This window comes from Strongylocentrotus purpuratus, unplaced genomic scaffold, assembly GCF_000002235.5.
Source record: "Strongylocentrotus purpuratus isolate Spur 01 unplaced genomic scaffold, Spur_5.0 spur5_scaffold_3, whole genome shotgun sequence".
In the NCBI taxonomy this organism is placed as follows: Eukaryota; Metazoa; Echinodermata; class Echinoidea; order Camarodonta; family Strongylocentrotidae; genus Strongylocentrotus; species Strongylocentrotus purpuratus.
This window is the reverse complement of record NW_022145609.1, coordinates 10,444,069-10,471,521: the sequence shown is the minus strand read 5'-3', so window position 1 is coordinate 10,471,521 and position 27,453 is coordinate 10,444,069. Positions and strand designations below refer to the sequence as shown.

The window sequence follows — 27,453 nt, the reverse complement described above, 5'->3', positions numbered from 1 at the left end:
GGATACCGGACGGTTAAACGTTTGACTACAGCACTAATTTGTAGAGCAGTTTTTTCTTTACAAAACTAGATATGGTCAAGTATTAGGTAGATGTAGGGTTGATTTGAGCAGTTACATGCAGTAACCCTGATTGAGTAATAATAGTATTTTTTTTTACTGTAATCTTTGAAGGCTACTATGCAGAGGATAGATTTGAGCACAGTTTGTGGTGACACCATGTATTTAAATGTATTTTGAAACATTTAAGATATAACTGTATGTACTGAACAGGTTATATATCCACCGAGGCCCATAAAGTTGGAATAAATCTTTCTTACCTCTTTTCATGAAGCGACAATATCGTTTATTCTTGATAGATACGCTTATATCTTCCAAGAACCTTATAGATCAACCTCTATGACTCTTTATACTCTATATATTGTCACAATCATTTCATAAAAAGTGTATTCCAACTTTATGAGCAATAGTGTAATTTGAAATAGCACATACAATTTGAACATATCAGGAGAAAAAAAAGAGTGACTTCAGTTCAATAATACAAATGTTGTCAAGAATCAAATTTCTTACAAATACAACACACGTATCATAGACCAAGAACTTATAATGGCTACAAGATTGACATTGGAAGACAGAGTTCTCTTTGGACCGTTGATAAAATGTGCATTTTTTTCATTTTCTATTTCCATCTTAGACAAGAAATTGAGAGATGAAGTTGGTGACTCCTACCACGATGAAGAGAGAATGGAATGCTATGTGATACCAGCGTAGTTTACCCTGTCTCTTGGTATAAAGAAGATAGATGACCACCGGTAGAGTGAAGACGTAGGCCATACCACAGAATGCTCCCGAGTACCTGGGTGGGAGGATGGTGGAGGGAGGAGGGGGAGGGAGGGGGGAGTAAAATGAGTGAGAAACATGCAATTAGTTCTCCTCTGGTCCTCATATTTAGATGTAATTCAATATTTTCTTGCTAGCCAAAGTCAGCAGAGAAGTATGAACTAAGTAAACTTTATGAATTTCAAGTTGTTTTAAGACTGTATTCTTTTATCCAATACAGGTATTATAAGACAGTAAAGAAATGCTTACATAAAAGACAAGACATGTCTCATACTAATTCAAAAGATAAAGGAAATCCAAAAAAAGTTTACACTTAGAAAATTGTCATTTATTCTAAAAGTCAGCTATAAACGAAAGGTTATCATACATGTTTTGAAAGAGTGTTATATCCCGAATCGTTTGGTATCATTTTTGTGTGGTATGTGTTCACAGCAAATAAAATGACAATATGTATAGTATGCTTCTCATTGTTCCATCTTACAACAGACAAAAAAATGGGCATGCTTAGGGGGCATTGGTGCCATCTCTATCTGACCTTTATTTACATATTAGATATTCTTTCTTTTTTTTTTGGGGGGGGGGGCAGTTTACAGCATCATGTGTACCGTAATTAACGTTGTATTAACCGCACTCGGACACTAGAACAACACTCAAATTTGTCTGTCATCTTGGTTTGAAAGTAATCTTTCTGATAGATCTCAATATGTAGTTTATAATAATAATTGCTCCAATTTTTCTTCTATTACACGGCGTACCACAAGGTTCTATCCTAGGTCCTCTACTGTTTTTTAATTTATGTTAGTGATCTTACACATTCAGCTGGACCTCGCAGTTAAATGAAAGGCCTTCCCGTGTGGGTTTTTTAACACAGACCTGGCTTGCTACCGACAGAGTCAAAAAAAGAGGGGTGCGGTGAATACATGAGGGCGGTTTATACACCGTTAATTACGGTATACAATTTTTGATGTAACAATCCAAATTAATCTTTAGCTCTTTTCTTACCTGATAATATTTCCAATGTGAGGTATGTAGATTGCAAAGAGACAACAGATACACACCAAGATGAGGTTGTACACTACCATGTGTTTCCAGCTGAAGAGAATACAGGAGAAGAAAAAGAATAAAAGAGTCAAGTATACTGCAGTTTCAAGATCATTTATCTACACTTTACCAATGCTTGTAATTGTATGCACAAAACAGAACTCTATTCAAAACGGTTTAAACAGCAGTATCAACCATTAAGTATTAAAGGACAAGTCCACTCCCCAAAAAACTTACTTTCAATAGAAGCAGAAAAATCGGACAAACCAATCAAAAAAAGTTTGAGCAAAATCAGATAACTAATAAGAAAGTTATGATTTTTTTGAAAAAGTATGTTCCATTGTTTTACATACATTTTCAAAAAATCATAACTTTCTTATTAGGTATTCGATTTTGCTCAAACTTTTTTTGATTGCTTTATCTCATTTATCTGCTTCTTTTGAAAGTAAGTTATTTTTGGAGTGGACTTGTATTTTAAGGACTAGGATCTGTGTAGCAGCTTATTCTAAATATCTACACTATGTTTGGTGCTAAATAGCTAGTCTAGGTTTGGTATTAAATATGTAGTCTAGCTTTGGTATTAAATATGTAGTCTAGGTTTGGTATAAGATATGTAGTCTAGGTTTGGTATTAAATATGTAGTCTAGGTTTGGTACTAAATATGTAGTCTAGGTTTGATACTGACCTGGGATACGCATTACCAAACAGCTGATCCATGAGCTGGACCCTGGTGATATAGACCAGCAGAGGGAAGAGGGTTACCATCTGGAAGAGCAGGAACAGCCTTGCTGTAAAGGCCAACACATCCCCTTGATGAAAGTTCTTCAAGAAATTCTATGGAATGGAGTTAAATGAACAGATGGAATAGAATTAATAGATGGAACAGCTTAGCCATGAAGGCAGATACATTGACCTGTGTAAAGTTCTTCAAAAAATTCTGTAACATGAAAGGAAGTAAGGAACATAGTAGTACAGTGTTCGAGTTACCGTAACTAAGGGTTTTTTTTTTGCAGACTCTGTCGGCAGCAAGCCAGGTCCGTGTTAAAAAACCCACGTAGGAAGGCCTTTCATTTAACTGCGAGGTGCAGTTGAATGTGTAAGATCATTAATGTAAATTAAAAAACAGTAGAGGACCTAGGATACAACCTTGTGGTACACCACAATTGGAGGAATTATTATTATAAACTACATATTGAGATCTATCAGAAAGATTACTTTCAAGCCAAGATGACAGACAAATTTGAGTGTTGTTCTAGTTTCCGAGTGGTGAGTCAATACACTGATTACTGAGCTGGGAGACATTGCTAGGCATAGCGCCAGGTGGAGGGGTATAAATAGAAACTTTTTTTTGTACTGTGTATAAGACGCACCCCCGACTTTGAATTTTTCGGCAGCAAAGAAGTGTGGTAAATACAACGTTGATTACGGTAGGCATGAGTGATCAGAGGGAGGGGGGAAAGTAAATGGAACAGCCTAGTCGCGAAGGCAAATACATCTCCCTGGTGTACAGTAGTACTAATGAATGAGTGTAAGATATGAATTGGCAGAGGGAATAGGGCCAGTAGATGGAACAGCCAGAACAGTCTTGCCATGAAGGCAAATACATTCCCTGGTTCTTCATGAAATTAGGCTTAGGCACAATGAAGAGAATAGAGTAATACATTGTAAATGGAACGGCTGGATTAGGATATGAAAGGGCAGAGGGTGGAAGATCACTAAATAAAATAGCAGGAAAAGCTAGCTTTGCCATGAAGGCATAAACATCCCATAGTTGTACGTGTAAGTTCTTCAAAAGTTTAATACAATGAATACAAACAAAATCAAGTAAGAAGGGTTTAAATTGAAATTGAAATGGCAAAGAGAACAGCAAAAGTAGCTCAGATGACGATGCATCCTAAAAATTACTAACTAAATCAGTTAGAGAACATTTATTATGTTGAATATTCTTCAAACATTACATGTACATTACATTTGATAGAACTTGAATTGTTCTCACATACAAAAACAAAACTAGTACTTGTTAAACAGGCATCATCTTTCCTCACAGAGCGAATAGATACAAAATGTATATAATGTTTACTGAAAGACTTCAGTTTTTTGTATAAAATAACAAAGCTATTATTACCATAGTTTTTTTGTTGAAGTGACATAAAGTATAACTTACATCTGAAATGCAGGACTTTGGACAAGGAAATGATATGTAGAATAACACAGCCACAAAGGTGTACGTTCCTGCCACTAGACAATAAGCGATTGTCAAGTCACGACCCTGCGATAAACCAAAACATGAAAGTAAATTACAACTTGTTCTTATTATTTATGTACAAATCAGGGACTCAAGTGATAGTACCATCCTAAATGGTCTCATCTTTGTTTTTTCTGGCAGGCTTCTTAAATGTCATACAATGAAACTTGAAGAAGTATAATACATCTCTTTTTTGTCTCTGTCATTCCCTGTAAAAAAAAATTAGGCAAATTCATTCACAATAATAGATGACTGTCATTTTTATAAAATCCCTCCCACACTTAGTAGGGGAAGAAGAAAATTTGCTGCACTGAGGTGATAACTAATATCTATCAATGACGAAAATCCTTCCCCGACAAGAAATCCAGAAAGACTTGTGAAGTTTATTAGTGGAAACAATTACAGAAATTTGGGACAGTAATGAAAACGTGTGAGGGAAATGTAACCTAGGGCAGTATATGCAGACCCCCCCCCCCCCCCCCAAAAAAAAAAACGTGTCGAGGTCTAAGGGTTCACTTTGAACGAATATTCATTTATATAGAAGGACTTTACATATACATCCACATTTTTTGTTAACGATTTAAAAAAGTCTCATGTAGGGATTCTTCAGTGTTCCCAACACTGCATTGGTTTGACCACTTTTAAGGAAACTTACGGCACACTGGTCCCACTCAATTTATCATTTACAATCCCGTGCAAACTGTCTTCCGCTGTTGAAGAAGAGGTCTCAGGGAGGACCCCTAGCCATAGAAAATTACAGGGAAAAAATACACAGGGGCTCTGGGCAAATTCGCCCCCCGAAATGACCAAAAGAGCCCCTAAAAATTTGCATAGAGTTCAATGCAAAACAAATTTAAAAAAGTTATTTTCATTCAAGCAAGCTTGAAAAGTAGCCCCCGAAATATTTTAAATATTTTTTCCCCTGACAATAAGACATCAAGACCGAAGTTCCAGAAATTTCTTTTTTTAAATATATGTATCCAATCTATAAATCTATCTTCCAGTCAGGTCAGAGAATTAAAAAGAAGGCCCCCACTTACGTTGTTCTCGGGATGACTCTGATTCCGTAAAATTGAAGAGACACAATTGTGAATGAAATATCCGAGCGCTAATATCCCGCTCAGAGCAGGAAAGTTCAGGCTGAACACTGCGTATTCCAGAGGGAGGACAAGTGAAGGAAGGAATAGGAAGGGAAGAACACATGCAGATGAATAACAGACAGATAGAAAGCAAGGGAGTGAGAACGAACAATAGGTTAGCCACAAGAGAAGCAAACGGCAAGGACTACTCTCATGCAATACATTTCCTTTCAATTTCTTCTGTAGCTCATTCTTCAATTACGATTTCTCTATGTTTTCATGGGTTTTTATGATGTGGTAGAAAGTGGGGGGGGGGGGGGGGGCAATGAAAAAGCGTCCAATGCATTGGGGTAGGATCATGAACGGTATCTTTTTTTTTAAAGTGATATGGTACTGTTAAAGTGGCCCAAACACCTGGAGAAATATGTGCCTCAGTAGTACACATTTTTTTTAATAATTTAAAGAATTTTTTTTTTTATTATTATTATTATTTTATTCATTTTTTAAAAATGTATTCATTTATTTATTTATTTATTAATTTATTTATTTAATTATTTATTCTTGGCTATAATATGGAAGTCCCACTCTAAATCTACATAAGGCGGCCAATCTGCATTGTTTTTCAGTACCGGTACATCAATTTCATTCATGCACACATAACCAACACAGTAATTTTTCCAATTTCTTTCATGAACACATGAATGTTTCAATCCGCGAACCATTTTGAAAATATTCAAAATATGTAAATCAATGATGTCAAATATAAATTATTTTGGAATATACATGTGGGTCGATGAAGCAGAAACTTGAACATTGCAATAACATAAAATTGCATTGGATTTAAATAAAGAGGATATTCAATGAATAGTGGCAGATGAAAAGTGCAATTAAAAAAAGTTAAGTTGATATATTTTGGTGTATTAAACAGCTGTACACACATGTCAATGGTCACAAATAATGCAGCATCTCATTATTCTATAAATCATATATAATGCATAGAGTCAAGCTGATGTGATGCCAATGACCAATAGCAAAATTAGAACAAAAAATCATTGCTTTGCAGCCTAAATTTAACTATTGCCTGATGATGCATTTAACCAGCTAAATACTAAGCATGAGATAACTATAGTTGGAGGTTATGGAAAAAGCATGTACTGGTACCTTATATGTATACTAACATGAAAGCTAGCATTAAAACAATGTAGTTGCCCCTTATATGGATAAATTCTATTTCGTGTAGCGTTACAAAAGTATCTAAGGAATGAGGATGTGTGAAGAGTGTAGCATAATGGATGAGGAAAATGCTGCTACAGTGAAACCTGTCGACAAAGACCACCCAAGGGAGACAAGAAAAGTGGTCTTTATAGGTAGGTGGTCTTTGTAGACAGGTGCCTAAAGTACTTGTTTTGATGAGAAACCATTTTCAAGGGAAACAAAAAATGTGGTCTTTGTAGACAGGTGGTCACTAAAGCAGGTTTGACTGTATTTAGCGTTTTATATACCACACAAATAATCTTCCTGCGCCACATTGTCTTTATCGTGGGATGGATATAACAGATACTTGAAGATTATTTAATTGTTTCCAGTGGAAGATTAATGTATATACATATACAACGGAGTTGAAAGGGTTGCCATGAAGCTAATAATAATAATAGTGTAAATTTATAAGGCACACACACTGGACATGGGTAATTTTGTATTAAAAGCCATTGTGTTGCACAAAGCAATCCTTCTGTCAATTGGTGCCAACTGCTTTGTGCAAAATTGCATGTGCAGCAAATAAGTGACCATGCATAGAGGCAAGGAAAGCAACCAATTACAGGAGCGATAGCTTCTGGGTTGCTATGAGTACATGAAATCCTTTCAAATACAATACCACTTTTGACTATTTCTGCTAGACATCGAGGAAACATGAGCGAAACAAATAATGCATAAGAATTGATAGCGCAGGCAGAGAAAGATAGATAGAAATGAAACGAAATAGTGACATGAAAAGAGACAGAAAATGGAATGACACAGTAATGCAACCTGAATGTTCCGCAGCTGACAATGTGTCTTTTTCCTGAGAAAATTCCAAGCCCACTAAAAATCCACCCAAATCCATTTCCATCCATTTAAATACTCTTGACTGACGGACATGAATCTACATGCACATACAACTACTCAATGTGTAGTTTTCGAGGAGAAAAAAACCCAGGTAGTTTTATGTGCTAAATGATGGTATTAAAGTACATCGGACAGATACTTGTGCAATCTTGTGAATATTCCATTATTTTCTGGGGTTCCCCAGTTTGATAAAAACATTGCGATATTGTGGAATTTCCACAAAGCTATGAAAAATCAGGCAAAATACTGTGTAATATGCAATTATTTTTCATAATACCGGTAAGTGATGAAATTTCTACTCAGTATTGCTTGATGCTTTATGAATTAAAAGACTTTTCTCATTGCAATGAATTGAACTTAAGTCGACCTTAGTCTTTGTGAAACACTCCCCTTGGCTGGTATTCAATTCAATACTTAGAATAAGTAAAAAATTTACTAAGTAAATGGCTAAGCTAAGAGGTTATTTCTTGTATTCAAATCACATTTTAGACTTGTACTCACCTGAAAAATAATCTAAGTAAAATACTTATTGATAAGCATTGTGGCATCACATGGTCAATTAAAAGTAATGCGCAATTAACGCGTCTCAATAATTGTGCTTAGGTTATAATACTACGTGAGAAAACCATAGGCCTGCCAATCAAGGCCTCCAAATAATTGGCTTAAGTCTGGTAGGGAGCTGTCTTAAGTTTAGGGTAAAATGCTTAGCCAAAAGTTTTAATTGAATACCAAAATTGGCTAAGTATTTTATCTAAGCCAAATACTATTAAAGTAAAAAGCTTAAATTTTGTACTGAAGTATTGAATTGAATATGGACCAAGATCTATAGACCTTTGTAGTACTATGTCTGCACCGTGACTCGACCCTTACATTATTCTCGGGATGAGCCTGATTGCGCATGATGGATGATACCGCGTTGTGAATGAAATACCCCAGCGCCAGCATACCGGACATTGAAGGGAAACTCCAATGAAATACTGCAGGAAACAGAAGATGCATTGCATATAATCATACTGGTGAATAAATAAATATAAAGCTGAAAGCATTAAATGCAGAAAGAAAACGAAAACTATATTTCAACATTTATGTTAAATAAGTGAGAATAATGATGGGTATATTTTGCATCGATCAGTGAGCTGAAATTTGGTGGAAAATAATCTGCCAAATTAGATAAACATAAAATGAAATTACATAGTAAATGTACAAGCCTTTAGAATTCAACTGCTAGTTAAAGTACATGTATACATATCATAAAGCCATTCTCTCTCTCTCTCCTCTCCTCTCCTCTCCTCTCCTCTCCTCTCCTCTCCTCTCCTCTCCTCTCCTCTCCTCTCCTCTCTCTCTCTCTCTCTCTCTCTCTCTCTCTCCCTCCCTCTCTCTCTCTCTCTCTCCCCTTCACCTCTGTGCCTTGTAAAAGATGTTAACTATAAAGCATGGACTTGGAACAAAATTTTAAAATGAAATTTCTCTACAGCCTTTCTAAAAGCAGTGATAATATGAGAGAAGTTGTCAGCATTTGTAAGATGGCAAAGTGCACACACTCAGATATATACTCTTAGTTCTGGATTTTTTATCAAAAATGTGATATACACATGTAAGTAAGTTTTGCTTCATCACTTCCTACGACTTCTTTATTCCCAAACAAAAATGGTAAAATGCAAAATAATGAAAGCAATATCAGTGAACATATAAAGTATAATGATAATTTCATTAAAATGATATGTAATAACTGTGATTAAAAGATTAATAGAAAGAAAATGAATAACTACATGTGCATGTATACGTTTAACAATTCGCTCACATAAAAAACTTACATTCTACATAATTGTCGCTACTTGGATGGTCAAAATCTATATTGATTCCCCAACGGCTTGCGGTGACGCAGATGTAGACTAACAGAAAAGCCACAGACAGTGTTCCTGTCGGAGAAGAGAAGAAAAAGGACAAAGAACAAATTAAACGATGTCCTACAAAACCTTCCTTTGCATTAGTACATTTATTTTTAACCCAATTTGGCTCAAACTTTTCATATCTTCGTTCTTTTTTTAATTTTATATAATCAACTTATTTTCAGGGTGTAATTCTACTTTAAAGTATGAATAAACCTTGAAGAAGTTACTGTGAAAGATTGATAAAAAAGATTATTCAAAGACAAGGGGGGAAAAAAATGATATAATTGAAATACATTTGTACATGTAATAGAAGAAAATAAAGCAAATAGAGGGAAAAGGGGAATATTAAAATGAAATGAGGGACTCGAAAAGAAGGAAAATTACCAGAAGAAGAAAACATGCATAAAAAACATCCTAACTATAAACAGGAAAAAATTAAACAAGGGAAACGCTCTCGGCAGTCTCGCCTGCATTACTCAATTCGATATGATGAAAAATTGAGGTTGGAACATTATTTATAGGCAGGGTAGCCCATTAGCAGACCAAGAAAATGAAATCCTCTGAATATAATCAGCATTTTGAAGTGAATATTGAACAAGAATCATCAGAAGAATATTTATTATTAATTGTACCAGGATCGATAACTTGAATGAAATATGAACAAATTAATTAAAAAAAAAATTATTTATTAATTCTCATATTAAGTTGTGAAAACATAATTCAAGTCTACTGACCCAAAATGACCTTTGACCTTGTGACCTAGAATTTGTGTCATATGATTTGTGATACTTGATAAACCTGGGTACAAGTTTCATGGAATTTGAACAAACAGTTTTGAAAATATGCTAAAAATTCAAAATCTTGATGTTGATGCCACAAAAGAGTCTCAGTTTGTTGACCTTAAATGACCTTGGACCTTAACTTAGTGACCTGAAATTCTACTCACATGATTGGGGATACTTGATAACCCTATAGTCCAAGTTACATTGACTAAGAACTTATACTTTCAAAATTATATCAAAAATTAGGTTAAATTTTTGATGTTGACGCCGCCGCCGTCACCGGAAAGGCGGCGCCTATGTCTAGCTTTTTGCTACGCAGGCGAGACAAAAATGAAGAAAATAAATAATTAAGGAAAGAAAAGATGTGATAAAATGGTAAAAGTTAGCAGAATGTCAAAAATCTAAAAAAAAAAAAGATGAATTAACTTACCAAGTGAATTGAATTTAGTGAAGAATGTTGGTGACTTGATATGAATAAGAGGTAGGATAAGGATACAGAGGAAGAGAGGCACGGTCCCCGTTTCCGTCCAGATCAGGTGGAACAACACCACTTCAGCTGGGGTTGAGTTGGACACTAAAAAATAAAAACATAAAACTTTATTGTAAAACGACAGAGGGTCTTTATTCATAAAAATTAAATACTGAATGCATATGATACTGATAATGAAATATAAAGTAAAATTATCTTTAATGTAACATTTACCCCTTTTTTCCCTTTTGTTTTGCTCCATTCTATGTTACACAGTAACATTATCTTTCATAACCTCCTCCTTTTCTGCTATATTTCCCTTTCTTTATTCTCTCTCCCAAACACAGAAAAACATAAAACTTTATTATAAAATGACAGAGGGTCTTTATTCATAGAAATTACATACTGAATGTATATAATACTGATAATGAAATATGAAGTAAAATTATCTTTAATGTATGTTTTACCTTAACCTAAACCCTCATCCTACATCTTTGAATAAAAAAGGCCAGAGCAACCGTTACTGGAGCATACAAGTATGTCAGGGGAGTGTTTCACAAAGACTAAGATCAACTATAATTTGGACTTAACTATGGCAGGCTGTTCATGCCACTGTTTGCTCTCACCATTTACTGGTATTGGTATCTCAAGGGACTTACAAACATGGTCACAAACCTACAGAATGTACCTTTTTTGAGTTTATTATTGAAGGAAAAAAATATTATCTAAAGATCATAATTGAGAGACCAATGGTGAGAGCAAACAGAGGCATGAATGGCCTGCCATAGTTAAGTCCAACTTAAAGTTGATCTTAGTCTTTGTGAAACACGCCCCTGGTCTTCAGTACTTCGAAACTAGCTTACTTTTATCTGTCACTTCTCCAAGTACGAGGTACCCTGTTCCATTGACATGATGACCGGGACAGAGCACTGAACTATGACCTGGACAACCTCCAGTACCATTCACTTCAGGTACAACATTTTTAACCTCATCTGGAAACAAAACATAAAAGAAAAGAAAAGAAAAACAAATTGATAAATCTGTAAAATTACCTGGAATGAAGGCTGCGATTGAGATAATCAATTAACTGAATAAATAATACTTCTTGTAATGAGTTAGTCTATGGCTTTTAAGTGTGTGTGTGATAGGGTGTTTACAGACGTGTATCAATCAGATATGATTATTTACATCTGGGGACCGACCTGTAACGTCACCATCTGAAAGACGTGACTCAGTTTCGAACCTGCGTCCTCGGCTCAATCAGTTTGTCACTTCCATTGTTAGCTGGATTACAGGCGCACGCCACAACGCCACTTTAGTGACTTTTTATCTAAGACTTTATAGGAGTGATTTTTCTAGACTGAATGTCTCCCATAGAAAACTTGTAAGTGAAATCATTGTTTGAGAACTTTAACGAACAGGAAAAAATAATTAAAATTGCAATATTTATCAATACAACTAAAAGATCAAAGACTATATTGAGGAAGAATAAAAGCATAAACAAAACAAAAACAGAATATCATCAATGTTGCTGATTGAAACGAAACAAGATGTACAATGTATTATCTCCCCTGAGTAGATAAATATTTTAATTCTGTGCAAACATATTAGCAATCTTTAGAACAACTCATGAAATTCTCACATATCATATCAAAGGCTAAATGTATTTCCTTATTTTATCCTGTGGTGCCTAGCCAATGAATGTTACTGTATATGAAGTTTGACATGAGCACCCAATAGACAATCATGGCCCCAAGTAAATATCATAGCCCCCCCCCCCCCCCCAAGAAAATCCTGGGAGTTTCGAAAACTGCTTGTAAAATTATCACATACTGCATGTAAGGCTATACAGATTTCTCTATTCTAGCCTGCGGTGCTAACCAAATAAAACTTTGACATGAGCACCTACACTGTAGTAGACGATCATGACCCCTAGTAAATATCATAGACCCCCCCCCCCCTTCCCCCTCCCTGCCAAGAAAATATTGGTAGTTTTGAAAACTGTTTGTAAACTTATCACGTATAGTGCATGTAAGACTAAACAGAATTCTCTGTTCTAGCCTGCGGTGCTAACCAAATAAAAGTTGGACATGAGCACCCAATAGACGATCATGGCCAGCGGTAAATATCATAGCCCTCCTCCCCCCCCCCCCCCCTTCCAAGAAAATCCTGGTAGTTTCAAAAAACTGTTTGCAAAATTATCACATACTGCATTTAAGGCTAAACAGAATTCTCTATTCTAGCCTGCGGTGCTAACCAAATATAACTTTGACATGAGCACCTACATGTACACTGTAGTAGACGATCATGACCCCTAGTAAATATCATAGACCCCCCCCCCTTCCCCCTCCCTGCCAAGAAAATATTGGCAGTTTCAAAAACATCTCATGAAATTATCACAAACTGCATGAAAGGCTCAAGAAATTACTCTATTCTATCCTGCAATGCTTACCAAAGATAAATGTGACAGTACTGTATAAGAAGTTTGACATGAGCACCCAGTAGACGATCATCGCCCCCAGCAGAGCAGACAGAGAGAAGAAGACGCTGATGTACTCGCCCCAACGACCAAGGTAATCACGACACACGTCAGAGAACTCTATCAGCTTCCCTGATGACTCTGAGGAGAATAGAGAGGTGAAGGTCAAAGGAGGGGTCAATAATACAGAGTGAAAGGGACTGAATGGCTTTAAAGTGACTCAGTAACATTGCCTCAGATTCTGAAACAAAATCCTGAATTTAGCTCATGCTGCAATCATAATCATAAACCTTTAGGTCAGTCAGGAATCCCTTGACTTTTACAAGCCGATCGCCTGTCTGATTATCAAGATATTTATGATTGGAAATCAAAATTTCATTTTTCGTTTTCCTAATAGTTTTTATAACACTACAGTCTATTGGGGAAAATGAGTATGGTAAAACCGGTCACTCAAAGATTTTTACTTTTTTGAGGCACTTCATTATCATTTTGAAGCGCATTTTTATTAGGGCTCCAATATTACACCATATCACAGACACTGATAACACCTAGGGCCATACATCTCAAATTTAACATTGTTAAACGATGCCTTTAAGTAGAGAAGATGTGAAAGGTTATATAAAAAGAGAGACCAAGAGGGGGCAACTAACGCTCCCTCTCTTGGATGTCAAACAACCCCTAGATCCATAGCAATGCCAGCTTGATGTAAGGCCCATGTCATCCTCAGGAAAACTATGTAAATGGGCATTGGATCAAACGGCAATCAGTCCTTACCTTGTCTTTCAACAGACTGGATAACCCTGTAACATGTATACATAGCTAGAGCTGCCATGAAGAGCATTAGACCTAGACCCATAGCAAAGCCAGCTTGTTGTACGGCAGGGCATCCTCAGGAAAGCTAAATACTTTACAAATTGGCATTGGATCAAATGGCAATCAGTCCTTACCTTGTCTTTCAACAGACTGGATAACCCTGTAACATGTATACATAGCTAGAGCTGCCATGAAGAGCATTAGACCTAGACCCATAGCAAAGCCAGCTTGTTGTACGGCAGGGCATCCTCAGGAAAGCTAAATACTTTACAAATTGGCATTGGATCAAACGGCAATCAGCCCTTACCTTGTCTTTCAACAGACTGGATAACCCTGTAACATGTATACATAGCTAGAGCTGCCATGAAGAGCATTAGACCTAGACCCATAGCAAAGCCAGCTTGTTGTAAGGCCCAGGGCATGCTTAGGAGAGAGGTACCCATCATTGTGTTCCATATTGAGAATCTAAAATGAAATAAAGATAAAAGACGGTTTTACAGTAAGCACATGTAAAATGTATTGTACTTGAATAAAGCACTATGTAACTTGTTGACATGGTTGAGGAAAGTAAATAGCAAAGGTACTTTGATAAGGAATTTAATAGTTCTTCAAATAATAAAAAAAGTCTTTTCCCAAAACTATGCCTAATATCTTTATATTTCAATTGTATACATGTAACTGAATGTTTATCAAAATTAAAATAGCTTGATCAATCATCATTCAAAAGGAGTTCGTTCCATATCATCCGTTTTAGGATATGCTTATCGGTACATGTACCTACATGGATTAGCATTGCCTTCATAACCTCTTAAAAAAAACTTTTTAGTATGAGCTTCATCAGGGCATTTTTGTGCGAAAGCATCCGTTATCTTTTATTTTGATTACCTCCGTGTACAACTACACCTCATCTAATTCTTGAAAAATCATGTACTGAGGTAATTAGCCACATACAATGTATATACAACAAGCAGCTTTATGGATACAAGTATTTTATGTTCATGTACAGTACATTGACATATTTTTCAATTTTTCAATCCATATCAATTTATTTTTCCATTAAAAACATAATAATTAATTAATGAATGCAATAAAAAGATATACTGTACATTGGGAGGACCCCTATTAAAGAAACCAAAGCTTACTAGGAGGGGCTCTGTACAAATATAACAAATAAATGAAATTTGAATAAAAGTTAATCAACAGGCAATAATGATAAAGAAAAAAACATGCTCCCACATACACCCATTCATTCCAATACTTACATGTATACCACACCCGTATTTACACCAAAAAAACAAACACTTTTCACTGATCAGCATATATTACACATGTAGAACAGTTTCACAGAAGAAGAAATAGGGGTGGGGGCCCCTGCCCCCTGTCTCCCCCCCCCCTGGATCCACAAAGAGTTTGAAAGAGAGAGTATAGAAGAAGAAAAAAGCTTAGAGAAAGATGAAGAAGCTTCTAATCAGCACACAACATTCACTAGGTATCATGTTCAATTGGAAATAGAATAAATACCAGGCTTAAGTGTCATGGTGATGTTCCATTTTCAATAAATTAAACAATTATTGGAAACAACTGAATAGAATTTCACTCAGTGGACCTAGTTTCATTCTCAGTGATGGATTGTATTTCAAGTAATTGGGTTGTTCATGTCAAGGGGTTAAACAATATGCAGACAAAATATTATCTTAATTTGTGAGATAAAATTCTTGAGACTACATTGAAACTGTGAGACTTGCCACAGCTGTTATGGATATGGACAGATAAGAAACACAATATAGAGATAAGGTTCCAATCTTGAGTCTCTGCAACATGTTTCTAAACTCTGTGTAATATTTTTGACACTAAACTGTTTGACGACTATTAATCTTGTGTCAATAAGTGAGGGTTCAATGCAGGGTTGTGATGTAATAGAATTTTCCACTCTGATGATGTAATGTGTATATTTTCCTGTACATGCAACCGCATCACTTTATGTAAGTTTTGCGTTTTCGTAATGAGATTGAATGTTAAAGATTATGTTGTATGATGTATCTAATATATAAATGTTTATGAGCAAGAAAATACCAATCAGGACATATCCATAATCTACAAAACTTTAAAAAATACTAAATTTGACATTTTTAGCCCTTTGTTTTGGAAAATTACATTCATATCATATGCAGAAATGAAAAGAAGATACATTCCGAAGAAAAATATATGTAGTCCGTAACATAATAACATGATTTTCTCATAAATATACTATAAAAAGGTACAGGTAGGGTGCTAATAACCTATAGATACTGTAGGATGAGGGATTTTCATACCATTGTAACAACTTGCTACTCTGTATTTAAATAGCGCATGGCTCCATTTTGATTGTTTATTTGTTTGAACCGATTATTTTGATGAAACCTTGAACATTAAACAAGCAGCCAAAGGGCTGGAAATTTATGTTCAAATTTTTACAAAACAAAATTATTAAAAGGAAAACAACATTGAAAGGAACGCGAGTGTCTGAGTATGCAAACTACTCGTTAAAACAGGTACCGTAGACTTCTACATGTGATTGTAGCATTGGGTGTGTTTATACTTACATTGTAATAATGCTACTCTGCTTGGCACCTGGATCCTTCTTGACAAGGTTGAATGGAACGATGAGAACGAACAGATCAGAAGGAACCACATGGTCTGGGATTTTCTGAAAGATAAAGCAGAGGAATTGAGAAAATGGATTAGATAAAAGAATCAAGAAGACATAGTCATGATATAGATGAACATTTTGTTTTATATTAATCGATGATTGCGATTGTGGTAAGAGAGAATTCCATTTACTGTAGGTTGACAAAAAAATAATAATAAATGAAATATTTTAATTTCAAATTCTTTACTTCACTGTGCAATCTTAAACATTTACTTAAAGGTAATACAAAGTTTTGGTATGGGGACATGAATTCTTTATGTTCAATAGCCCCCTCTCAAGGTCAAGATATTAATTTAGCTATATCACTATTAATTTCATTTCACCAAGGAAAGTCGCTCGTGGGCTTGATTTCCGAAGCCCACGCCAAAGCTATACACGAAATTGACTGGCGCAAATAATCTTTGAGATTGAAGAGCGCCATCTAAACGAAGAACCAACCAACCAACCTATAAAACAATGTTTCTTGACTAAAATCTACCAATTGGCTATTCCCGTTTGTAAATTATATATCACAACTGCATATTCTGAGATTTTCATGATCGCAGCTATACGCATGGCAGGAGGTGCTATTTGATATTCAATTTCTCTCGAAAGCAAAAGTGTTTTAGGGGCTAAATTTTCTAGTGATTATAATACATCCACAGGGGCATCCAAATATATCAAAATTGTAAAGAATCACCATTTAGCCAATTTTCAAAATTTTCCCAAAACTTTGTAATACCTTTAACACCTTTCTTGCATCGAAAATGATTGAATGGACTGCATGCATTCATGCAACTACTGGTTTAAAAAGCCTTTCCCACTGCATATTAACACCATGATAAAATATAACCACACTCTCATACATGTATTCAACAAACATGAAGAATATTAGTCATAAGTTCCCATTGTCTTGGATGTCAATGTTGAGTTTCCACAATAGACCTTTTTGTTTTTCTTCTACATACCGATAAAAGGTGATTGTTCTTGTCTCAAAGTCAACAATGGACAAGTGATTCAGATTTCAATGTACAGTCCATGAATACAATGGTTTTTTGGTAGCTTAAAGATAAAGTTGAGTTCTGGTCATGCGATTGCATTGCGAAAGAAATGTTAAGGAATCGATCAGAAAAGGTTGATCGTCTAGCATATAGTATTGGTGTGTACTGCAAGGTTCTGGAATCATTAAAATGTTAAGAAATTTGGCCCAGTCTTGGTAAAGTTACAAGCACTGTACACAGAAAGATGTATATGGGAGTACACAAACATGTGGCATGAAAATCTGTCCCGATTTTCATGATGTTACATGTACATGTACATGCCATATTTAGAATATTTAGAATATTAAAGGCATTTGAAGAGCCTTTTTTTCAGGGAACATTTTTATCTGATGTTCTTCCACACTTGCATAATACAATGATAACGCACTCACAAATTATTTTTCACCTCTTCCCAGAACTCAAACTTCTCTATACAACGCTTACTGTAATATAGATCAAGAACACAACTGTTCAGTGGTTTTGTGATCTGAATTCATCATACTTACAGTGTATTATCAAAAAAATATATGATAAGACAAGAATTGATCACAGAATCTGTGTGAATTTTTTTCTCATTTTTTTCACTCACTGGATTTACAAGATAAAATGACTTCTTTTTACCCAAACTGTCTCTGTAACACTAACAAAATTGCAGGCCTACATAATATACAAGTTGAATATGCCCTACAAATATTGTGCAGATTTAAGAGGAAATTTCTTTCCAAACTTACAAAGTGATCTGTATTATTTGCTCCTAGCCTGCTGTAGTATCTATATCTCTGGTATGTAGCAACCACTCTTTCTTCTTCTGGTTCCTGGATGTTGCCATTTGAGATGGAGGGGCGTGACGCGTGGTGGAAAGGTTTCCTAGAAAAGAAAAGAGAGAGAGATTTGATTCATTCATAACCTATCTTTTCATAGAAATTACAACATGGACATTTATTGAATTGAATTGAATTGAATTGAATTGAATTGAATTGAATTTATTCACCACTTTTATAAAAAACATACAAAGGCAAAGAATACGATAAGATATTTCTTGCAAACGTAGATAAACCAATAAAATGGAAAATACACTAAAGGAAATTACGAAGTGGTTGGATCATCAAAAAAGTTATAGAAACTTATAGGTAGATGATCCTAAAAATGTACACACAAAAAACATAAATCTAATCGGACTACATGTAATTATACAGGTGGCTTCTTATGTAGCGCACATGTCCATCATACCGTGAAGGTCCTGAAAGTCCGACATTTAAACTGACCGTCATGCAGTCATGACCATTGGCACTATGATATTTGTATCCATGCCATTTGTATGATGAAAGTGATGTGAAAATAGTAAAAAACCATAATTCTACTTTGTGCCTTTATAAGGCTATGATTAAAATTATCCCTCAAATATGAAAACTATTCAAAAATATTTTAAACTGATCCTCTCATCACTCATCATCTACAAAATATATGATTCATAGGACAACACAAGGATTATTAACATAAATGTGCATAATTATCTCAACTCATGGATATGCATGTACGGTATTGTAAAATCAACTCGCAACCAAAGTCTTGAATTACAATTCAAGTATTACAGTACATGAACAATGAAGAGAATGGCATCATTCTCAAGCGTTACTTTACACGAAAGACACTATTATAATTTTTTTCTGAAAATTCTGACCAATACAACATTGTAAAAGAACAAAAGAATGGAAAATAGGCATGACTTCTAATGGGGACAATAAGCAGTGTTTATGTGTCATACATACACATTTACATGTTTTTATTACCGGTATGTGCTTTTCTGACCAATAAAAGAATTCAAGATTTAAATACTGGTAGGTGTGTTTTGTTGAGACAGTATAGGCAGGCTTTCAAGTCCTTTCCTGTTCGGTGTCATTTTGATGCCCTTCCATTTCCTGAATTTTAGATTCAACTGCAGGAAGCGGGTCATTCTCAGTGTAGACACTACCGGTACATACTTTTTGTTGACTGCAGTTCTTTTAAGACAAATCTACAGAAGAAATTAAATATACCGATGTTGATTTGTACCGTTTCCCTTTTGTTCTTTGTGCACAGGTGATCTGTTTTTGTTTTTGTTTTGCCTCAGGACTTCAGAGCCCTTTTTTGAGTTTTTCTGAATCTTCACAGCTTCCGTGTACTTTTAGCGGGTCATTCCTGAATGTTTTTAAACTTTTGGAATTTCTCTGCTATATATCAAAGACCTCACCCTTTAAGAATGAATCCATAGAGTTTCATGCACATTTCTTTGTTCACTATACATATGGTATGAAGAATATACATTGTCTTTTTAATATATTAAAAAGGTATTTCATTTAAAATATACAAAGGAACCTTATAATTTCTACTGCTCAACAAAGGAGAAAGACCATCCTCTTTTAACTCACTCTCTCTCTCTCTCTCTCTCTCTCTCTCTCTTTCTCTCTCTTTCTCTCTCTCTCTCTCTCCCTTTCTTTCCTCTCTCTATCTGTCTCACAATTCTTCAACGTAATGTACATGTATCTCCATCATATCTCAGGATACAAAGCATGTACCAGTAAATACAACTACAACAGTTTCAACAAAATTGTCTACTAGTAATCTCCTCTTACCTTCCCCCATGTACATGTAAGTGCCTACACATACAGTACATGCATTAGGTATGTACTATGTACCGGTACCTTTATATACCGTATTAGGTATGTCAAACTGGTTTTTATTGTTAATCTTTTGCTATTTACATTTGCTCTTTGTGTTATACAACCTCCTTAATAAGTCCATCTAAATATACCTCATTAAAAGATTATTTGGGAATCTAAATACTTCCTGCTCCTAAATCCTATTTATGATTGAAATAATTTCAAGCTGGTAGTTTGGATGTACAAATGATTTTTTTTTAGTAGGTTTTACTGAAATGTATACATTACAAATGTTAAACAAATATGTGCATTGTTGGAAAGATTAGAATGTCTAGTTAGGGATGATCCACAACAGGCTCTTCCCCACCTTTAAAATTCTGAAGAACTTTGCAGGAATTATGAATATGTCATGTACAGTGTGTTCTAAAGTCCTATAGATCTGTCGAATATAAACTTTTCATTTTTTTTGCCTGCAAATGGGTCATGGTGCCTTTAACAAGAGGGGGAAAAGAAAGAAATACAAATAATTTTTGTTGGTACTTTGATTTATTCAAGACATTCAAGACATCACAAATAATGACTTTCCTCAGGACTCACCTTCTTTTCTTCTCCGTTCCAGTGAGGCTAGCTCCACTAAGATTACTGCTTCCAGAGATAGGACTGTCTCGTAGCAAGCTCACACTGAAGAAAAAAATACAATACAGCTATATGTAGGTATATAAAATACACATAATTAATTTCATTTTTCAGTTATTTTTTATGCTTCCACATTACAGTTAAAAACAGGCAAAATACAAAATAATGTACAAATTTCATAAAATGAAAAGGAATACTTGAAGATAAAGTTGAGTTCTGGTCATGCGATTGCATTATGAAAGAAACGTCATGGAATCGATCAGAAAAGGTTGATAATCTAGCATATACATGTAAGTATTGATGTGTACTGCAAGGTTCTGGAGTCATCAAAATGAAGAAATTTGGCCCAGTCTTGGTAAAGTTACAAGCACTGTACACAGAAAGATGTACATTGGTCTAAATGAACACTTGGCATGAAAATCTGTCCAAATTGTTATGATGTTATAGAGTAAAGGAGGGGGTTTTCGATCACTTAAGACAAAATCCTATTTTTGGGACTCTTTACTTCCTATTTATTATCATTTCTTGTTTAAATCATGAAGCAAATATTATTATTATTTAAACAAAAAAGCTACGTGCAAATTGTATGTGAGCGACATGAGTATGTAGAGAGCGACATCGTTGAAACCATATACACTGAATGTGTCTTTGATCGCTATTTTTTGCTTGGTGTTCGAGTTAAGTGCAGGGCCCCGCTCCCGCAACATGGCCGCTACAATACACGGTACAATACACCACGCATAGTGTAGCGAATCGCCCATGCCTCGCAGCTAGCAGACAAGCGAGGGTCGCGCGATCAGCCAATCAGCGGCGAGTATTTCCATTCACTGAGTTGGATAGGGGATTCTTTTACGTGAAAAAAATCATGCATAAATTATTAAATTTAATAAATAGCAATAGATCTAGGTAGATTAGGTCTAGGTCTAATTCATTAAGATTAAAGAAAATGTAGATCTAGGCCTAGATCTAGGCATAATTCAAAATTCATCTAAACTATATCATGCGCATGCACCAATCACTGACAAATAGATCTAGATCTATGACAATCACAATCACAACGGCGCGACATGACAACAAGCTACTCTTTCGTTTCCGACTTTCGCGCACCCGAAGACGCGGGTGCCGGGTGCATGCATTCTCAAACTTCGATCAACTCTTCTCCGTCAACACAGTCTCAGCAATTTTTGATACTTACAATCAAGAGAATTCCAACTTACCTTCCTTTTCTTGGCACTGCTTCGTCATCATTTAAAAGTGGTGTTTTCTCGCCTGTTTCATAATCCCTCGGAGTCCCTGATCGAAAAGACATATTTGCTGATTAAAGAAACCAACTAGAATTAATATGATGTTGTCACTCAGCTCAAGTCGTCACGATCACAGATTAGACTTTGGTTTAACAAAACTAGCCGGAAAGTCACATGACATGTCACATGATCATGAGACACAGTGTCCAAAAATCATGAAATTTCTTGATTGATGGAATGGAATCTATTACCGAAAAACTCCGGAATACTCTGGAACCAAGTGGTTTTGAGATTCACCCTTTTAAGGTAGGCTAACAGAGAATTATAATCTGATTTTTATAGTCTGTATTATTAGTCATTTGAAGTTAAGAACTTAGCGCTAGTTCGCGCTGTCACACTAGACCTAGTTTACATATCAGTCCCGTGTGTGTATTATGCGTAGATCTACGTGAAATCACCATTCTAAGACTAAACAGTAAACAGTAATTTTTTGTGAGATGACTTTGACCAATCACCCATTTTCGTGACTATGAATCAGCTACATTTTCATTTTTCACTAAGATGACTGAACTTGTTTCAAATCTTCCAAAATGCTCATGCATGACTCCATGAGGTCGAGGATGCCGGATGAGGCGAGTTGGCTCAGTCGCCAGTCGGTAAAGTGTCTGCCTGTCGAACCAAAGATCCGGGTTCGACTCCCACCCAGGCGGATGACTGAAGTCTGTGTTGTGTGTTAATGTGCCCCTTCCCTTCTTCATAGACGCAGGTTATGTCAAGTGGAAAACACTCCGTCCCTCGGATAGGACGTTAAGAACCCATTGCACTGTTCGTATAAGAGTAGGGGGAAACCCCAGTGTAATGGTCCACCTGCACACCCCAATCAGGCCGAGTATACGGCATCTGCAAGAATCTTCAGTATTGAAGGAGGCAGATTATCTTGAAGAAGAAGAAAAAGAAGAGGCTGAGCCTGCAGAGACGATGTGAATGAGCATTTCAATAGTACACCCTTTTGCGGTTAAGGCCGCCATTTTAATTTGCGTGTACACATTGCGTCACTGCCTGTGTTGTGAGCTCCCATCATATTGACATGGTCATGGGCGACATTTTAAATTAAGAGTAGACTAAACAAAGTTGTTTACTCGTAATTTAGAATGGCGCCAATTTCAGCGCATGCGCACTCTTGTACCCTTGAAATGGTGTATACTGTCCCCCAAATTGCAAACATATCTCTAAATAGGCCTAGTAATAAATCAGTACAGATTTCAGTCCAGACTACAGATCAGACACTACAGACACAGCACAGTAAGACAATTTTCAAGAAGAAGTGTGTAAATTGTACTTTTTATAATAAATTTAAACTTATCCTCAACCTGCTGACTGTTGCACTCATTTAGTGTGGAGGATTATTCCATATAATTGTAAAAAGAAGATTAACATCAGTGTCTCAATTTTCAGACAAAACCAAAAACATGAGCCGCTAGCTGGAGCCAATGATTTGAATGACATTTTTATATTATTAGCCAGTGAGATATTTCTTTCTTCTATATCTTAAAATGTTTTTTCACCTGCAGGTTGGATGGTATAATGAGAAGGTGAAAGCTGTCTTCCATCTGTCATATCCCGAGGATACTTTGGCCTTTTGTATCCTCAGCTCGCCCTCTATGTTCGACAAGGCCTTTTTGCCATTTGTTGAAAGACTGAAATGCCAGAGTGTGATCGAGAACAGAGACCCCATTGACTCATGTGTAGCAGAGCAACTCCTAAGAGCCAAAGAGGTACCAGAATTCAAGAATACTGTAAACGCTGTTATTTTCGCCCGATTAATTTTTTGCGCTGAGCGACCCCAAAACATATTCGCTGGTTCTTAAATTCGGGTTGCACCAAATTCAGCCCGTTCAGAACATGCATAAGAAGTCATGTTTATATTTTTGCGGGTTCTAATATTTGCGGACACCGACTTTAGCACAAAATCCACATAAATTAATGTAGCGCGAATATTTCCGCGTTTACAGTAGTCTTGAAGTTCATATATCAATTAGGGTATATTTCCTTTGCTTTGTTTTACTTATAATAGAAAGTAAGTAAAAAAAAAAATTACCAGCTCTTTTAAAGGAGAACAATGAAGAAAAGATTATGTGCTGTTAAAATTAAAACAAGATGGAGCCTTGGCATGATTGTTCTGGGGAAGGATAAAGGAGTATTTATACCCCTCCCCCCCCCCCCCTCTCTCTCTAAAGAAGAAAGGAACCTGAACATCTCAATGTTCAAGTTTAATGAGACCTAATTCAGACTTTTCAGAGAAAATGGAGTTTGTATATTGTTGCATAATACCCCCCCCCCTCCCCTCTCTGTCACTTACTCTCTCTTTCAACCCTTCTCCTATCCCTCCTTCACTCCAAATACTTGATATCTCTTTTTAAAAATTTTATTCAAGGCTTTAAAACCAGACCATGAAGTGGACATAATCCAGGACTTTGAGATGCATCCCGTGACCAGGAGACCTAAACTCTTGGTCCAAACAGCAGGCCATGTGTCCGGAGCTGCATTCTACTACAAGAGAGATAATGTCTGCAATGGTCCTTGGGATGCAAAGAAGGTATTAAGTTTCTTATTCTACCTTTGCTTTCAGGTTTAGTTATTACAATCACTTATCGACTCCAGATTTTTTTTAATGCTAATTTATCTGAAGTTTGACTACTGTACAATGTAGGTAGATCAATTGTTCACACAATGTGTTTGTGCATGTCTAAGGTTTCACCGGGAAAGGGCTGGGGGAATAAGTTATGATGATAAATCCATGTGTGTGAGTGTAGGATGAATTTTTGCGAAATTCTACATTCAATTTCTGTACATGCCTCCAAGAATACAATTTGGTAGGGAAGAGTAATATTTTACTTTTCCAAAAAAATAGAATAAAAAATAATTAAAAAAAATATGTTTACAAATTTTAAAACCCAAATGCACTAGTTTGACCAGGGGGGGGGGGGGGGATTAGACCTCCCTGCATGGTCACTGACAGGTCACAGGTGGTTATCTCATCAAATCAGCTCTCAATTAACATAAGGATAAGGGGATGATGGAGGATCAATAGTCACCGATTAGAAATTATTTGCTATGTAGAGGGCGCAAGTAGCTATAAGTAGTGCAGTGGGGTTATGTAGTTATGTAGTTATGTTATGTAGTGACCTATGTTAGGGCAGAGAGATTGCTCATCTGGGAATTCTATGAGATCTAGGAAGCATTTGAGCCTTTTTGACACCATAAAATGAAGATCAATATTCACCTTTCACTGTCTGCAACTTCATTCTCTTTACAGAAAATCTATGGAGTCAGCATCCATCCTAGGTATGGCGGCTGGTTTGCCTTTCGAGGCGCCATCATCTTCAAGGACACCATATGCAGCGACCTACGACAAGCGGCTCCTGACCAGCCTCTGACAACCGATGAAGATATCATTGACCTTTTAGAGAAGTTCAACTTCCATTGGAAAGACAATACATTCAGGGATGTGATACCTGCCCAGGATAAGTATTCACCGGAGCAGATTTGCTACTGGAACACCGCACCTTCCAAACGTTTCGCCTTGCTTGGGATCGAGGATAAGGTGGAATCGATATCCAGCTTCCAAGACCTTCATGAAAACATCTTTTAAGCTTGAAATGTCTTCTCATTTTGTAATGGATGCGTTTACTTTATGGATTTTTTTTACTTGGCTGAGCATACTCAAATGAAATGAATATTTTGTGCAATAAATTCTATTCACGATGTAGTCACGTAAGTGCCCTTTTTTACAAATATTTATAAGGAAGACAAGAAATTATGATGGAATAAATATTGATGTATTTAGACCGTTGCTGTTTATGTCATCCAAGACGCAAGTTTGCAGCAGTTTGCTTTAATTACATCATATATCAACACAAAAATACAAATTATGTGAACACTCTTGTTTGTGTAAAAAATGGAAATACAGCTAATTTACCATTAAATGGGAGCCCCAAATTTGCCAAAAGTTGAATCGCAAAATTTCACTTCAATTTTATAATGATACGAAAGAGGATGGCATTAGGCACACACTCCTGCAAAGATTTTTCAACAAAAAAAACGTCTTTGAAGTCGAATATTGATTAAACAATACAAAATTTGGGTTTTCTGTTCGTATCATTATACAATTTAAGTGAAATTTGGCCACAACATTTTGGGGGCTCCCAACACTTAAGAGGGGCTTTAAGCTATTACACAAAACATGTACTGAAGACACACAAAATGAGAGAGAAAGGGAGAGAGAGAGAGAGAGAGAGAGAGGAGGGGTAGAGTAGAGGAGAGAAAAGTGTAGAGTTTCTATTAAAATGAAAATGTGTACAATACAAAATAATTATATACTAGTAACAGAGAATATCAATCAATGTGTTTGCAGGTGGATCGTGTTCTCATTTAATAATTATAATTAACCAACTACTCCATGGCATTCTAAAGAATTGCCCATGGTCCAGCATTTCCTCCAGTGACGTTTACACTTTTGATTTGTCCAGGATAATGGTTAGGGATTGGGCAACAAATTTGGTTTTGGAGGCTTTGTATTTAGGCATGGGTAAGGTAGCATGTTGAGCCAAGAGTTGAAGGAAGACAAAAGTTTCTAGAATTGACCGTGGCACAATTTTTGATGGCATATATGGCATACTAATAAGTCACCAGCAGTGATTTCATTGAAATTTCACATTACGAACATACACAGAAAACTGTCCATCTTCAGATTTCCAATATTCTTTTCTTCTCATTTCGAATTATCAGTGAATCATTACAAGTATTTCAAAACATTTGTGAATACACAACGGTTGTTTAATATGCTTTCAGTATCACATCAGTCACTCCATTATAACTATTGCAAATCATATTCAGCAAATACATGTATTTCTATTCTTAAATATATTAATTACAAAATAATTCTCATTTTTTAAAGGTATGTACAGGACCTTTACATGAAATCTATTAATTCACATATGGATACATATTAGTACAGTAAAATGAAGAACAATATTGTTATTTTATATGATGACTGAACATAAGGATGGTAGAATACCAAAATTGCAATGCAAAATAAAGGTGTGTTAATAGTACGAGTTTTAATTGCATATAATTATTTCCGTGCTGTGCGCAGCAAAATCCTACTCGGAATTCTGAGTGTTGAACAATGTATTTGTACCAAGCTTTTCTTCCTGAAGCAAAAAGGGATACCTGCATTAATTCATGTAATGCAGCTTTAATTTCCTTTTATACAGTTCCATCCTTTAAACATACATGTACATATCTAATATCAGCCTGTCTCCAAGTATGAATAATGACAGGCATGATCAATGATTAATGATGGAAAGATATTCCATATACTTGTCCAAATAAGTGGTAGCAGACCTGCCAACCTCTTGAGTTCAAAAACTGTATTCTTCAATCCCTAAAGTTGTACTTTACTGACAAAAGTTGTATTTTTA

At 35.7% G+C, this 27,453-nt stretch overlaps 2 protein-coding genes across 3 annotated transcripts; one reads left to right on the top strand and one right to left on the bottom strand.

Moving 5' to 3' along the window:
* Positions 1-156: 156 nt before the first annotated feature.
* LOC574943 (sodium-coupled neutral amino acid transporter 9) lies at positions 157-22,076 on the bottom strand. Of its 2 annotated transcripts, none has more exons than XM_030995594.1 (14): positions 21,944-22,076; positions 20,688-20,771; positions 18,183-18,318; positions 16,326-16,429; positions 14,051-14,208; positions 12,904-13,071; positions 11,315-11,443; positions 10,413-10,556; positions 9,123-9,227; positions 8,179-8,285; positions 4,043-4,147; positions 2,564-2,712; positions 1,840-1,929; positions 157-853 (listed from the first exon to the last, which is right to left on the bottom strand). In XM_030995594.1, exons 1-14 carry the CDS (start codon positions 22,033-22,035, stop codon positions 688-690), a joined length of 1,737 nt encoding a protein of 578 aa, XP_030851454.1. In that variant the 5' UTR covers positions 22,036-22,076; the 3' UTR covers positions 157-687. The 2 variants fall into 2 exon arrangements, with proteins under 2 accessions (XP_030851454.1, XP_030851456.1); XM_030995596.1 differs by lacking the exon at positions 8,179-8,285 and adding an exon at positions 5,164-5,270.
* A 64-nt stretch (positions 22,077-22,140) lies between these two features.
* LOC575015 (methylmalonic aciduria and homocystinuria type C protein homolog) lies at positions 22,141-27,084 on the top strand. The gene is made up of 4 exons (XM_775434.4): positions 22,141-22,276; positions 23,542-23,745; positions 24,405-24,566; positions 25,287-27,084. The coding sequence occupies exons 1-4, from the start codon at positions 22,208-22,210 to the stop codon at positions 25,620-25,622; spliced, it is 771 nt and encodes a 256-aa protein (XP_780527.3). The 5' UTR covers positions 22,141-22,207; the 3' UTR covers positions 25,623-27,084.
* The last annotated feature ends 369 nt before the right edge of the window (positions 27,085-27,453 follow it).

Excerpts from the sequence above, each read along its gene's own strand:
- LOC574943 (XM_030995594.1), bottom strand. The coding sequence starts at position 22,035 with ATGTCTTTTCGATCAGGGACTCCGAGGGATTATGAAACAGGCGAGAAA. Across the intron at positions 18,319-20,687 it reads GGAACGGAGAAGAAAAGAAG|GAAACCTTTCCACCACGCGT; the intron begins GTGAGTCCTGAG and ends TTTCTTTTCTAG. Across the intron at positions 16,430-18,182 it reads CAAATAATACAGATCACTTT|AAAATCCCAGACCATGTGGT; the intron begins GTAAGTTTGGAA and ends TTTATCTTTCAG.
- LOC575015 (XM_775434.4), top strand. The coding sequence starts at position 22,208 with ATGGAATCTATTACCGAAAAACTCCGGAATACTCTGGAACCAAGTGGT. Across the intron at positions 22,277-23,541 it reads TTGAGATTCACCCTTTTAAG|GTTGGATGGTATAATGAGAA; the intron begins GTAGGCTAACAG and ends TTTCACCTGCAG. Across the intron at positions 24,567-25,286 it reads GTCCTTGGGATGCAAAGAAG|AAAATCTATGGAGTCAGCAT; the intron begins GTATTAAGTTTC and ends TTCTCTTTACAG.